General features: G+C 40.9%; 1 protein-coding gene across 1 annotated transcript in view; it reads left to right on the plus strand.

Moving 5' to 3' along the window:
- The window catches only part of COL16A1 (collagen type XVI alpha 1 chain), a 152,964-nt gene that overhangs the window by 92,879 nt on the left and 45,596 nt on the right, over positions 1 to 14,489 (plus strand). Inside the window, exons 21-27 of the mRNA XM_066586861.1 lie at positions 670 to 705; positions 784 to 897; positions 2,383 to 2,418; positions 4,964 to 4,999; positions 7,660 to 7,731; positions 12,753 to 12,797; positions 14,056 to 14,091. Coding sequence (XP_066442958.1) covers positions 670 to 705; positions 784 to 897; positions 2,383 to 2,418; positions 4,964 to 4,999; positions 7,660 to 7,731; positions 12,753 to 12,797; positions 14,056 to 14,091 — 375 coding nt within the window. The remainder of the gene's footprint in view (positions 1 to 669; positions 706 to 783; positions 898 to 2,382; positions 2,419 to 4,963; positions 5,000 to 7,659; positions 7,732 to 12,752; positions 12,798 to 14,055; positions 14,092 to 14,489) is intronic.

A 14,489-nucleotide genomic window follows, 5' to 3' on the forward strand; every position in this document is an offset into this window, starting at 1 on the left:
ACATCCCTGGGTACATAGGACGTGATATAGTGGGGACATAATATGCTTGATGTTGGAGCTTTATACCAGAAACCTGATAACTGGCCATAGTAGCCATCTCTCACAGGACAATTTTTGGAAAAGCTTTCCCTTTATTACCCTGACAGGATTAGTTTCTTTCTTTGGAGCTAAATACACAACTTCCACATAGAGCTGTATCACAGCCAACTAAATAAAGCATAAAGCAAAATATATACAAGGTTGTAAATAAACTAAAGTTTAATGGTGAACTATGGTTTAAGGCAGGACACAGTAGACTTTTCATCTTTGTCTACTAGGTGGTTTATAGCTCTATGTATTATGATTTTATGATTGGCTGTGTATAGGTGACAGTTTGTTGGCCACTATATGTGATAAAGTGCCTTGAAGTATGTGTGCAGAAAACTGTATAGGATTGCACACAGTATATTGTTTCTATGTACTGTAAATTTGTATCCATATATCAATTGGTTCTGGAATATCTGAGAACTATACCTTTTTTCTGTTCTCTCGTTTCATACTTTGGGACAGATATATGCTTTTAGAGGTGCTGTAAAATAATGTCCATCAGCTGTTTCTATAATAAGCATATGATTTAAGCTTTTTTTTTTAGCCGAATCTGTAATTTAATTTTTATTTATTTTTTAACAGGGAAAACCAGGAAACTCTGGAATTAAAGGAGAAAAGGTAAATTTACCTTATATTTGTGTTTTTTTTAAATTACAGTACGAATACAGAGTACCACCAATAGTTTTCTTTATGCAGGGTGATCCATGTGAAGTTTGCCCAACCGTCAGTTCTGATGGCACAGCAGCTATCAGTGTGCCAGGTGTTAAGGGGCAGAAGGGTAGCCCTGGAATTGGAGAGCCAGGACTAACCGTGAGTAACGAATGCAGAATGACCAAATCATCATTTTGTCCTAGTTGTAAGAGACATCATCTCTCCATGTATTGACCTCTTGGTGGGCCTGTAATAGACAGCAGATATGAAGGGGGGCAGAACTGCAAAAAAGAGGGAGAGAGCAGCAGCCTGAACCAGCGATTATGTAGATGTGTCTCAAACTCTCTGTAGACACTATAGCTAAAGGCCCTTTTACAGTGAATGATAATTGAATGACCCTGCTGGTTTGCCGGAATCTGAACGATACTATAATTTGTTCAGAGTTCAGTTTCTCCAAGCATAAAAATTAAACAACCTTTGGACCATATAAACAGACTAGTAATTATTACGAAATTATAGCACTAGTGTTTCTGGTGGTGCAATGCGCCACACAGCTCTGCTACATGCACGTCACACACACAGCTCTGCTACATTGCTTTCGCATGTGAGCTGCACGTGATTTACAAACTTCAGCAGCTCGCTAAGAAGACATGTTCACTCGTAGCTTTCACATATCTGCTGCACGAGATTTACAAACTTTAGCTGGGGACTGAGGTGAAATTGTGGCTTGTCGCTGTATCATGTAAGCTGCACTAGCTTCACGGTGGCATTGAACCCTCTGTGGTGACATGAGGGTTTGTTTCAACACTGGACAATGCTGGACTGGTGTTGGCGGCATTAGCACTTGGTATGACACGATATGACGTTCAGGAGATGTGAAGATAGTGGTAAAGGACTATGCTTCAATGTTGTTGGTTAATATGTACCGCCAGCTATAGATCACAGCTCTGCCCAAATGGTACCAAGCTAAAAAGCAGGTAAGGTGCCAAGTGCCGAGGACAATAGCAGGTAAGCATCCTTTATGGATACAGACTTATATATAATTTTTGAAGTCATAACTGGGCAGTTGCTTTAAACTAGTAATTCATCAATGCGTTTAAATATCTCTATTGAACACAACACTTTATGATTTGGGCAAGAGAAAAGGATAGTTGATATAAACTAACAAATCAAAAATTAAATGCGTTCTCTTACAAATATGTTGTTTATAGGTAAATCTAGGCCATTTTAGTAAACATTTTTGTATTAAAATTATCCCAGGCCTAATGTTAGAATAGCGCCACCTGCTGTTTCTATTCTGTATCCACCTCAGTAATTGTTCCTAGTTGGTCACAAATACTCAGTCCTACTTCTCTCTCTCTGCTCTACTCGGTATTTGGAGGGATCCCTGGTGTGATGAGCCACTGCTTCTGAAGCTCCAGCGCCTTCTCTGCTTGTCAGAGGAGATTTTAAGCAATTACAGTTTTTAATAAGTGTAAATGCAAAAAATGTTTATAATTATGGGATGGATTTAATTATCAATAATATACTTTGTGAGACAAGTACATCAACACAAGGCCAGTTAGACGATTCTGATAACAGTATAGTGACTTAATAAAAAAAAAAAAACCTCATGCTTATGCTTTTATATTTTTCTTTCTGCAGGGACAAGCAGGTGAACAAGGACCACAAGGTGAAAAGGTATACCTGGCATGACTTGGAGAAGGAATAATAATCAATTCAGTCTTGTATATTCTCTACTGTACAGGCATGCTGCCATGGCTATTTTTCTATGTACTATGTGTGTCACTTCAACTTGCTTATAGAACAGATAGGGTATTACACTTTAAGGCCTTAGTCAGACGGGCGTTTTTTTGCCGCGATTTGCGCATGCGTCCGGCGATTTTATAAAACCATTGCTTTGCAATGGTATCGGACACATGAGCACTTTTTATGCGCTCGTCCGATAAATTATAGAAAAGAAATCGCAGATCGCACCTATCTGCGATCTGCGATTCCTGTTCTCTTCTCTATATGCGCTCAATGGGGCCGACGGCAGCAGCACCGACCCCATTGAGAACATATAGTAGACAAATCCTTCTTCTCTGCCACAGCTGTAACAGCTGTGGCAGAGAAGAACGATGTTTGCCCATTGAATTCAATGGAGCCGGCAATACAGCAGGTTCCACTGAAAGCAATGGGCTGCCGGCGTGCGCGGGATGAATTGTCGGGAAGGGCTTAAATATATAAGCCCTTCCCTGCAATTCATCCAGAAAAGTGTTAAAATAAAAATATATTTATATATATACTTACCTTGTCCCGGCAGACGGAGTTCAGCCGCGGCGGCCGGCAGTGGGTGTGAAGGGGGTGTGAGTCAGACTCAGCGCTGAGCCAATCAGGGGGCAGGTCTGACTCACACCCACTGCAGGCCGGCCGCGCGGAACTCCGGCTGCCGGGAGCAGGTAAGTATATATATAGTTTTTATTTTAACACTTTTCTGGATGAATTGCAGGGAAGGGCTTATATATTTAAGCCCTTCCCGACAATTCATCCCACACTCGCCCGTAGCGCATTGCTTTCAATGGAGCGGGCTGTATTGCCGGCTCCATTGAATGCAATGCGCTGGACAGCTCCGGCCCGTTTCTAATGAAACGCGGCTAGGAGCAGATTTTCGGGCGATTTTCGGGCACCGGTCACGCGATTTGCGGGTGCGCATCCGTCATGCGATCTGCAAATCGCGCGAAAAAACGCCCGTCTGACTAAGGCCTAATAGTGCTACACTGTAACAAAATTATGCCTAGAATATTTTTCTATTGAACTTTTTCCGTTCACACTCACAGTGCTGTATATAACACATAAAAGGTGATTATGCTGAGCTCCCTTCCTCCACAGGTAGCACGTTGAGGAGCCCTGTGCACAAGTCCTATTCTAATTAAGAGGTCCTGTGCATAAAGTTGCATTTACACACACAGATGATCGCTCAAAATTCATCAGAACTGACAGTTTTGAGCGATCATTTTGCATAGGTACTAAATCAGCCCTTTAGTACTTCATTGCATGTATTTAGAGAACAGCGGGTGCTCTGTTCTCTAAATACATCGCTATTGTTCTCCAACGGGACAGCAGCTGTTAAAGAATGTTATCAGCTGTTATTAGCACTGCTCACGGGGAATACAGTGTGTGGTCCGTTTAATCTTATCGTCCCTCAGGACGAGGATTTCATGCGGACCTGAAGTCAGCGATGGACGAAAAGTGCACGGTTAGTGCACGATGGGCGCACATTTACACACAACGATTATTGCTTAAAAGACAGCTTTTGAGCGAATTTTGAGCGATAATCATTGTCTGTAAAAGGGCCTTAAGATTCTTTGAGTGTCATACGGTTGTCTTGGCAGCTGTATCACCACAATCAGCGTGATATCTGTGATTTTCCATGCGAAGAGTAAAATGGAGTCTGAGAGAGCAAAGGTAAAGTGACAATGCTACGTCTTATGCCGGACACAAAAAGGTATCTACAGAAGGAGGAAGAATTGGCTGTTTCACTTATTTAGGTGTTGCCTATTAAGTAGGTTACTTTTTCCCCCAAATGGGCTAAATTGGCTTCTGCCTCATTGGGGTATTTTTTGCCTTCCTCTGGATCAACAAGTGGCAGTGGAAACAGGCTGAACTAGATGGACATTGTCTTCTTTCAGCCTAACATACTATGTTACTATGTAGCATCATTATTTATTAGGAAGTTTGAAGGATTTTTGTCCAATATTTTCAGTTCTCTAAAAATGTATAGTTAGTAGGTGTATTAGATATAGAAACCTTGAGTCATTTAGCTGATGTTGGAGGTGCTGGTTTTACCTGGCCTGTGATAAAAAAAAAAAAAACATGCAAGATATCTTAAACCATGGATGCACTGCAGACCAACTGCTTTATTTCCATGTGAAATCCCAGGGGTAAACTTCTGATACTGATATATCATTATTTCTGCTCTATAATGTGGGACATCACCACATATCTACAGAATAACAGAGTCTTGGTCACATCACCCACTGGCAATCGTACGTTAATTAGCCTTAGATATGAGCAAATGCAAAAATAATTTTTTAGGGAGTTTGACGGACTGCTCTATACTTTGTATTTTCAGTTCTTTAAAAATGAACAAAAGGTTCAGTTATCTGATATGAAAGGGTCTATTTTAAAGAATGTAAACGTTTAGCTTATTAAATAAACCCCTTTTATCCTTTTTGTAATGCAGGGAACCCCAGGCATAAATGGATTGAAGGGTGAAAAGGTAAGATGTTAAATATAGCCTTATATCAAAGAGGCAGTAAAGAGGCAAGCTACAAAATGGGATCTAAGTGACTAAATGACTGAGCTATGCAATCTTTTGTTGAATCGTGAGAACATAAAAAACAGCTAAATAGTACAGTATGTTACATTACACTAAATTACAGGTCTCGTCAAAATGCATTGAATATTTTTCCTTTTAGCGAGAAATTTGTGGTCAGCAACACGAAGCCCTGGCTGGGAATACCACAGTTGGTATGCAGGGTTAAGAGCCAACTGTAAACAGTTCCAAGTAATGCAATGGACATTACTGATATTACTAGAATCTCAGCTCCTGCTACAGCTTCGTAAATACAAAGCAGAACAGCTTAGTGGTCTACTGTACTTGTATATGTACATTGTACAGGCTTGGCAATGGTACACTAACTCTATGAAGAGAACTCCCAGAATCAGGTCATCATGATGGTGGTAGCTGCAATTTAAAAGGGGATTGAAACAGCAGCATCTTTAAGTGGAAATGCGTCATGTGAAAATGACATATTATTTTTAAGGGGGGTTCCAGGAAAATACTATTGATCAGCTGGGGTGCGTGTGGGACCCTGGTTCATCAATTGACTGGGTGCCACTGTCAGAGCTGCAACACAGGGGTACAGAACAAAGCTGCTGCTCTGACCCCTGTGTAGTGGCTGGTGCTTGAAATTGTAGGTGCAGCACTTGTTAAAAACAGTTTTCACTGTTATCTACTAGAGCATACCCACCGCAGCTTACTTGTGAGCTTTGCTGTGCCAACTGTAACAGTCAGTTTGGAAGATTTAATGACTTCTTTATTATACTGCTGGTATCTTATATATATATATATATATATATATATATATATATATATATATATATATATATATATATATATATATATATATGTATGTATGTATATATATATATATATATATGTATGTATATATATATATATATATATATGTATGTATATATATGTGTATATATATATGTGTATATATATATATATATATATATATGTATATACATATATATATATATGTATATCTGAAAAGCAGCACTATATATTACGCGTATAGATAAGGCTCTAGATGCAACTTTAGTTCTCGGTCAGACGAGCGTGTATTTTGATGCATCCGTGCTGCACAAAAAAATTGCTGCATGGATGTGCAAAATACGCGTGACCGAAGCTCATTGTTTTTAATGGGGCTGGCACTACAGCAACTGGCCCCATTGAAAGCAAAGGGATGCAGGCTTGAACTATAGGCCCTTCCCTGAAAATCATCCCTAACTTGTGTAAAAATTATATACTCACCTCTCCGCCACTGTCGGGGCTTGGCGCATCTTGATGCTTGGTTCCCCAGCACTGTACTGAAGTTCTTTCAGCAGGTGGAAATTTTAAATTCCCATCTCCTGAAATGGCTGTGTCTGATTGGCTGAGCGCTCAGCCAATCACAGGCAGTTCTCAGCCATTCATTGAATGACAGCTGAGTGCTGCCTGTGATTGGCTGAGCACTGTGACCAATCACAGGCAGCACTCAGCTCTCATTTTAAAGAACTTCAGCACAGTGCCGGGGAGCCAAGCGTCAAGAGATGAGTATATATTTTTTTACACAAGCTAGTGATGATTTTGAGGGAAGGGCTTATATTTCAAGCCCTTCCCCGAAAATCACTGCAGGGGATGCCTGCATCCCATTTCTTTCAATGGGATGGCTGCAGCGCCGGCCCCATTGAAAGCAATGGGAGAACATTGCGGTCCTCTGCCACAGCTGTGACAGCTGTGACAGGGGATTCCTTCATCCCCATGATCCCCATGGGGATTCCTTCATCCTCACGGGACTTTTTGCAGAGCACTGACCTATGGGGTGCATGCATGTTCTATCTTTACAGGTGTGAGTATTTTCACACCTGTAAAACATGGACATGTAAACACATCATAGGAAATCAATGTTTCTAATAGACGAGTGTCTTTGTGCGTATATACGCGCACACAAATACACTTTCGTCTAACTTCGCCCTTAATGTCACAGCCTAGTCTCTGAGAGCGAGACCTGTACTCATCACTTCCTAGAGACATTTATCTGAACATTAAAGGGGTATTCCATTGAGAAAATTCAGTGGAAAGGTAATGAATTTTAAAGTGGGGATCCGAGTACTGGGATCCCCATTCATTCATATCTGTCTCTACCAACCACTTGACCTTGGAGAAGTAGAATATGTATGGAGTGGCACTGAAACAAGCACACTACCACTCCAAACAAACTCTGAGAATCAGGTGTTTAGTTCATTGCCATACAGTTTGTATGGAGAGGCAGCACACATGTTTGACCGACGACCACCCCTCCATTACAAATCCTCTTCATTGTATATGTAAGGGAGGGGGGATAGATGATAAATATTTCTCACTGGAATGTCTCTTTAATTTCTATTTATTGCAGCTGTAGTAATGGACAACACCCTGCTGCACTATCTATACTGACTCTGCAGGAAGAAAATGGATTTCTTGTATGGCCCCAAAAATAAAAAGTCTTCTTTTAGAACTCACCTTCAATCTACTGTTCTGCATGAGTTTATAATTATTTGTTTGGCTTTATACTTTGCAATCTGGGCCGCTTTAAGAATATTATTACTCCACACTTTTTTCTGTTTTAGGGGGAGTCATGTGGCTCTTGCCAAGAGATTCCTACTGGTATACATCAAGGAGCTAGTCAAACTGGCCTACCGGTTAGTGACTCTTCCTGTTCTTTTAATGTGGACATAGTTAGTTGTATTCTTAATATATGATTCTCAAGTTGGTAGTCAAAACACAGGCTCAAACAAAGCGATGAGTTTCTTCAGTTGTCTGTACAGAATTTGCAAAAAGAAAATAATTTAAACCATAAATTGATTTAACTACATGGCTTTTTGGAAAATGGCTAATATAATAAATCTACAGATGGTTAATACCATACCTACCAACTTTCCTGGTATATCCAGGTGGTTCCCGGAAGAGTTGGCAAGTGTCCCAAGCATGGCTTTTTCTTAATATCCTCCTTTGTACCGAATCGTACCTTAATTCTGTGCCTGCAATGTGAATATGAGCTCCTTCTGTCACATACTTCCTGGTCTGTCACATAGCGACTGGTATCATAAATGGTTGCACATAAGTGCAAAAATATCAGCGCTACTTACAAAGACTGTAGTAATCAAAAGGAATGCAAAAAATGATAATAACAAAAAGGATTCTTTATTTGGACACACAGTCCTAGGTGCAACGCGTTTCGTCTTTAAAAAGACTTTATCAAGCACAAACAGGATATCCAAATAAAGAATCCTTTTTGTTATTATCATTTTTTGGATTCCTTTTGATTACTACAGTCTTTGTAAGTAGCGCTGATATTTTTGCACTTATGTGCAACCATTTATGATTCTTTTTACAGTGGGTCCTATCTTAGAATAGGACCCACAATATCAGCAGCTCTCCGGACCTAGCCCCCCTGGATTGGTGAAGCAAGGGTTATCATTGCTGCAGTATATATATACAGGAGTATATATACATTATTACAGGCCCACTTGGATATGGAGGTGATAGTGGGGTTCTGACAGACCTCACTATTCACCGGGTAAGTTCCATTGTTTTATATTTTCGGTGCCTACATTGTGCATTGGATTCCGTCTGGAGCGCCCTCCTAATACCACATTTTTCTACATAGCGACTGGTAGTGTGCATCTTCCATCTTGCTCGCCTTTCTCTGGTTCATCCTACTCTGAGGCACCAGAGACAGGAGAGGAGGACAGAAGATACACACAGTGCCATGCTAGGCCAGGCTCAGTGAGCCGTGAGACACCAAGAACTGTGAGAGAGGAGCTTATTAATGTAATATTCACAGCGCAGGCACAGATTACATCAGTGGGCAGCACAAAAAAAGCACTATTCCTGTAGGAGCCACAAAGCAAGTTCATTACTTGGGGGCACAAAATAAGCTTATTACTGTAAAAGCCACAACAGAGAAACTTATACTGTAGGAGGTACGAAGGGGATACTATTGTCATGGGGCACAAAAAGGACTTAGTACCCTAGGGGCCACAAAAGAGGCACTATTACTATAGAACCACAAAGCAGGCTTACTACTGTGGGACACAAAGCTTTTATTACTGTGGGAGCCACAAATAGGGCAATATTACTGCAAGGCCACAAAGCAGGCTTATTGCTTGGGGTCCACAAAGGGCACATTACTTCTGTGGTGCAGAAAAATAGCTTATTACTGTGGGGCACAAAGGAGGTATTACTTAAGGTCTCACAGTGGGGGAATTACTGCATGAAGACATTATTTTGTGGGGCAAGAAGGGAGGGCTAGTTCTGTGTAGAAAGCATTGGAAGTATCTGCAGGATATGGAGTTTATGTGTAGAGATGAATCATGGCTAGAAGAAGTCTTTATGGTGCTTTGGGTTGAATACAGAAGAAAACGTGACTACAATCAGAGAAGACATCAGTTGTGATCACTTGAGGTACCTGCACTGTAATCACTATCACTGTGTAGAACTGGTATCTGAATATTATTTGATGATTGCATTATTTAGAGGTATACTAGAGCTGTGTCACAATGTTGTATTTTTTGTTTTTTGGGGTGGGGGCACCTGAGGCTTGTGCTCCTGATGATTTTAGTAATATCCCCAGCTTCTAGTGCTGTATAGAAAGAACAGATAAGAGACCCAGTGATGTAGCTAAGAGTAATGGATGAGCAGCCCCAGCATCCAAATGAACATTCGGGGGGTGGCACCATGCTATACTATTTAGTATAGTCATGATCGCAGGAACAGTCTTTTTGCCCAACACTCAATCCACTAGCTACCAATCTTTGTGTCCCCTGCAGTTTTTGCCCCAAGGGCCCCTGCTCTAGGTGCCCCTTTCCTTAGTGCCCCTTATCAGGTACCACACCCTCATCCTTTTAGTGCCTGTGGCCAGGTTATATGAGCTGTAAATAGGGAACATGTCATGTAAAAAAGAAAGCATAGTCTGTGGAAAAGAGTGTTTTTGTGCTAAGAATTTTTGCTGTTCCTTTCCATTTCTCGAAATAAATTTCTAAAAGTTGGCAATTATGGTTAATATAATCTCATACAGTAACCGTAATGATCATGAATAACATACAATTACTATTAGAGATGAGCGAGCACGCTCGTTTAAGGTTGATGCTCGAGCGAGCATCGGTCTTCTCGAGTAACTGATTATGCGGGAGGGAGCGGGGGGGGAGCGGGGGGGGGGGGAGAGATCTCTCTCACTCCCCCCCTTCCCGCTCTTCCCCCCCTTCCCGCATTTGCTCGGACGAGAAGACCGATGCTCCCTCGAGCATCAGCCATAAACGAGCGTGCTCGCCCATCTCTAATTACTATAGATCCACTTTAAAAACTAAAAATTCATATTAAATCTGCCTCCTATCTCCAACCTTCATATTATTCTGTACTTAAAGTGTACCTAACTCTTCAGATGACTTTTCAGAATGATCTGCCATGTGTGTACATGAGGAATAGCACTGTTTCTATCCATTATCTTACTTGTATCTTACATTTATTACCCGTTTCCCCTCTGCAGATTGTATCTCTAATTCTCAGTTATATCTAAGCTGGTGGGAAGAGTCTGCTGCTATGCTGTGTTCTATACATTGTGCACAGAGAAAACTGCAGATTGTGCTAGCTGTCTGTAATACGCACACATAGAAATATCATCATCATGTAGAGTACTAGAGAAATACTGAGCAGTGGAGATGTGATTCCAGTAGCTATAACAGAGTAAACAATCCCTCTTAGCTGCAGGTAGCAACTCTATACGTCTCTACTTCTGTCTTCCTCTTCCCCATCTCATCTCCCTTCTCCTCCCCTTGCACTTCTGTGAGCAATCATTATCCCTCCCCACTTCCTGTGCTCTTTTACTAGAAACAGACTACACATGACAACAGGTAGTGGACAGCAAATTAGAAAGAAGGGAGATTTCTCAGCACAAAAACCTACATTTAGATAGATAAAATGATTTACAATGTTACTAGTTATCACATTGGCTATCACATAAGCACAAGTCGTTTGAAACGTTAGTGAGTAATTCACCCCTTCTCGACCACCTAATGTAAGTTTACATAATGCAGTCATAAAGTGTGTATGGGATGGGTTCAAGAGCCAAGTCCACTCCATGTCCAGCGGCTATCAGCTATTTTCGACAGCTGATAGCCATCAGTAACTATCACAGACAAGGCTAGCTTTAGTCACAGCAGTTAATTGTTTAGATGCCATGGTCAAAGCTGAACACGCGTCTAAATAGTCAGCAGGAGGTTGGGTCCCTTCCCAAGCCCCATCGGCACCCCCCACGATGCAAGCCTACTAATAGCTCCCCGGACTGCCATGCATAGATGCCAGTCAAGTGATTTGTGTGAAGTATAAAGTGCAAGTGATCAAATGGTCGCAAGTTCAACTCCCCTGTGAGGAATAAATAAAAACATAAAAAAAGATTTAACAAAGTTTTTTCAACAGAATATTAAAACCCCTCTTTTCCCATTTTCCCCATAAAAAAAATACATTTTTGGTATCACCTTGTACATAAAAGTCCAAACTATTAAAATATCACAATATTTATCCTGCACGGTGAAGGCTGTAATAAAAAAGGACAGAATGCTAGAATTCCCTTTTTTTGTATCGCAGCTCCCCAGAAATGTGAATAAAAAGTGATCAAAAAGACATATGCATACATACAAACTACTGCTGCTAAAGTCTTAATAATGGAATATTGGTCTGGAATTTGAACTGGTTCCATGCTAACCGCTGTAAATGTGGAAAAAGCTGCACCATTAGTACAAACTTTTTCATTTCTTTTATTTACAAGAAATATGTGTATTAATCTTTACAATGTGGTTACAATAAGATTACCAAATGCCAAATCCATTAAATGCCAAGTGTACTAAATGTCAAATGCTAAATGTTCCTGACTTATCAGTACCATAAGCATAGATTAGCCATAGTATTAAGACACATGAAGTAAATAGTAGTGATTATCCCATGACAATAGCAATAGCAAGTGGTGGAACATTTCAGGTATCAAGTCAAAACTAAGTTCTTGAAGTTGATATGTTAGAGTCAGGAAACATAGGCAAGCTTAAAGGGTTATCCAGGAAGCGACAAGCAGGATGCACTGGGGTCGGAGCAGAAGCACTGCTCTGACCTCCGTGTGGCAGCCGGCTCTCGTAATTGCAAGTGCAGCTCTTATTGAAAGCTTCCGCTCCAACCCCAGTGTATCCAGGCAGCTGCTCCAAAATTGCAGGTCTTGTGGAGTGTTACCCGTATGCAATGGTTAATATCTACCAATAGTGCTCCAAGAAAGAACAACTTGCAAAGCAGTGATGGGATCATTTTTGGCCAAGGCTCATATTCTAGAAACTTTAAGATTACTTATGCTAAAACATCTCTGTTGTTCACACAATGATGCATGCATTGCAGTAACGCCAATACTAGAATACATGTACATTAGGCCTATGCTGTGTTACTACAGCTCAAATTTGGGGTCTTCCATAATATTGCTGGTAAAGAGTCCTATGTGAATTACCATGATGCACAATAAGATACACAACCAATTTAGCTCTGTTCTATCTATACCTGCATGATATTGGCAATGTAGACTGCAAGTTGTGTCTCAGGGGTATCTGAGTGAGCATGGTGCAGATCCCCATTAGTATACAGTAGTCATAGATGTCATAAACTCTTTGTGTCTGCATTTTTGAAACAGGGGAAGTCTGGTGTGCCTGGGTTATCTGGAGCCAAAGGAGAAAAGGTATCGTAAATTTACAATATCAATGACTGTATATCATATAGTGGTATAGTAAAAAGTGGAGTTTTCCCATTTATCAATCATGTACATATTGCTGAAGGCAGGTATGTACAAAGACAGCAGAAGACTCATTTACACAAACAGTATGTGAACCCTTTGCTTTCCAACAGCTCATCTCACAGCATCCTCCTTATGTCCCACTGGTAATTGGGAGCCATGGAATTCATTCGCTTAGAGCCCTTTTACACTGAACGACTTATTCAGATTCTCGCTGAATCATGGGAAGCTGAACAAAAATTGTTCAGTGTAAATGCTGCCAGCGACTGAACAATATTAGTTGTTCGCTTATCATTCGCCGTTCAGTTTGTGCATGCAAAAAAATCAAACGGTGATTGGCCTGTGCAAGCCAACGGTCATTCATCTATGATGACTGCCTGTTTATTGTGAATGGAGGCGGGCAGGCGAAAGCAATCTCTCCTTCTCATCCCTCCTGTGTAAAAGCTCAAGAGCGATAGTCGTCTTGTGTAAAAGGACCCTACGTCCTTCACATACAATCAAATCCTACTTACTAAGCCCCTGTGCGGCACTCTTGCACATATGGTATGTCCGCCTCAGACTCAAGAAAATCATCATTCTATAGATATCTCTCATCTAATGACCATGTACAGAAATTACCTAGCGATTCAACATTAACCCTTTCCAATCCACTGTCTGACCTCTGAAGACATTATGATTTAAGGCTGTATAGCTCCAATGTTGGAAGACGTCCATCGGAGTTCTCTTACTGTATATTGCCAGCCCCTCTGCTGTCGGAGCCTATCCAACGTGTCACCTCATGCAGTACTGGCTTTAGCCAGCAGATAGTGCTGTTGTATAAAGGCAGAAAAAGAGTAAGCCCCCCTAGGAAAACCAGGATACACATTGGATTGGAAAGGGTTAATCTCTGATCTGGTAGTGAAGTTCAGGCATTAGTAGTCTACGCACAAATATTTTTCTTCTGAGAAATGATGAGAATGTTAAAGTTATCGCTTAACTCCCCATTATGTACAATTTATGTAATTAGAGTCTTTGGAAAACCTTCCCTATTAATTGAGTCAATTAGTTATTTAATTTAGGAAAGGTAATTGCAAAACAAATGGAAAGTATAAGTTTAATAGTTATGTATCATTAGTGTGGAGACTTGTTATGCCTGCAAAAAGTCTGAAGTTGTTTCTGATGCATTGATCAATTCATCCTTGATGTTGTGATATTCTTTTGATAGGGAGATCTTGGTGAACAAGGACCTGCAGGGATACCAGTAAGTAATTTGTGTATATTGGCCATGCATGAACGACACTAAGTGCACATTAAAGGGGGTTTTCCATTAGCTAAAATTGCTTTGCAGCGACTCAGTACTTCCTGGTTGCTGCTGACCAGGACATGTGACTGCTTAAGCCAATCAATGGTTATAGAAGGTTACTACTGTGGTCAGTGATTGGCTGCAGCAGTCACATGTCATGGTCAGCAGAAACCAGGAGGTAGTGGCAATACTCCTTTAACCCTTTCCAATCCACTGACTGACGTCTTCAGACATTCTGATTGAAGGCTGTACAGCTCCGATGTCGGAAGACGTCCGGCAGGGTATTCTTCCTGTATATTACTGGCCGCTCTGTTGTAGGGGGCCTCTCCAGCATGTCACATACCACAGTACTGGCT

This window comes from Eleutherodactylus coqui, chromosome 1 (assembly GCF_035609145.1).
Source record: "Eleutherodactylus coqui strain aEleCoq1 chromosome 1, aEleCoq1.hap1, whole genome shotgun sequence".
NCBI lineage: Eukaryota > Metazoa > Chordata > Amphibia > Anura > Eleutherodactylidae > Eleutherodactylus > Eleutherodactylus coqui.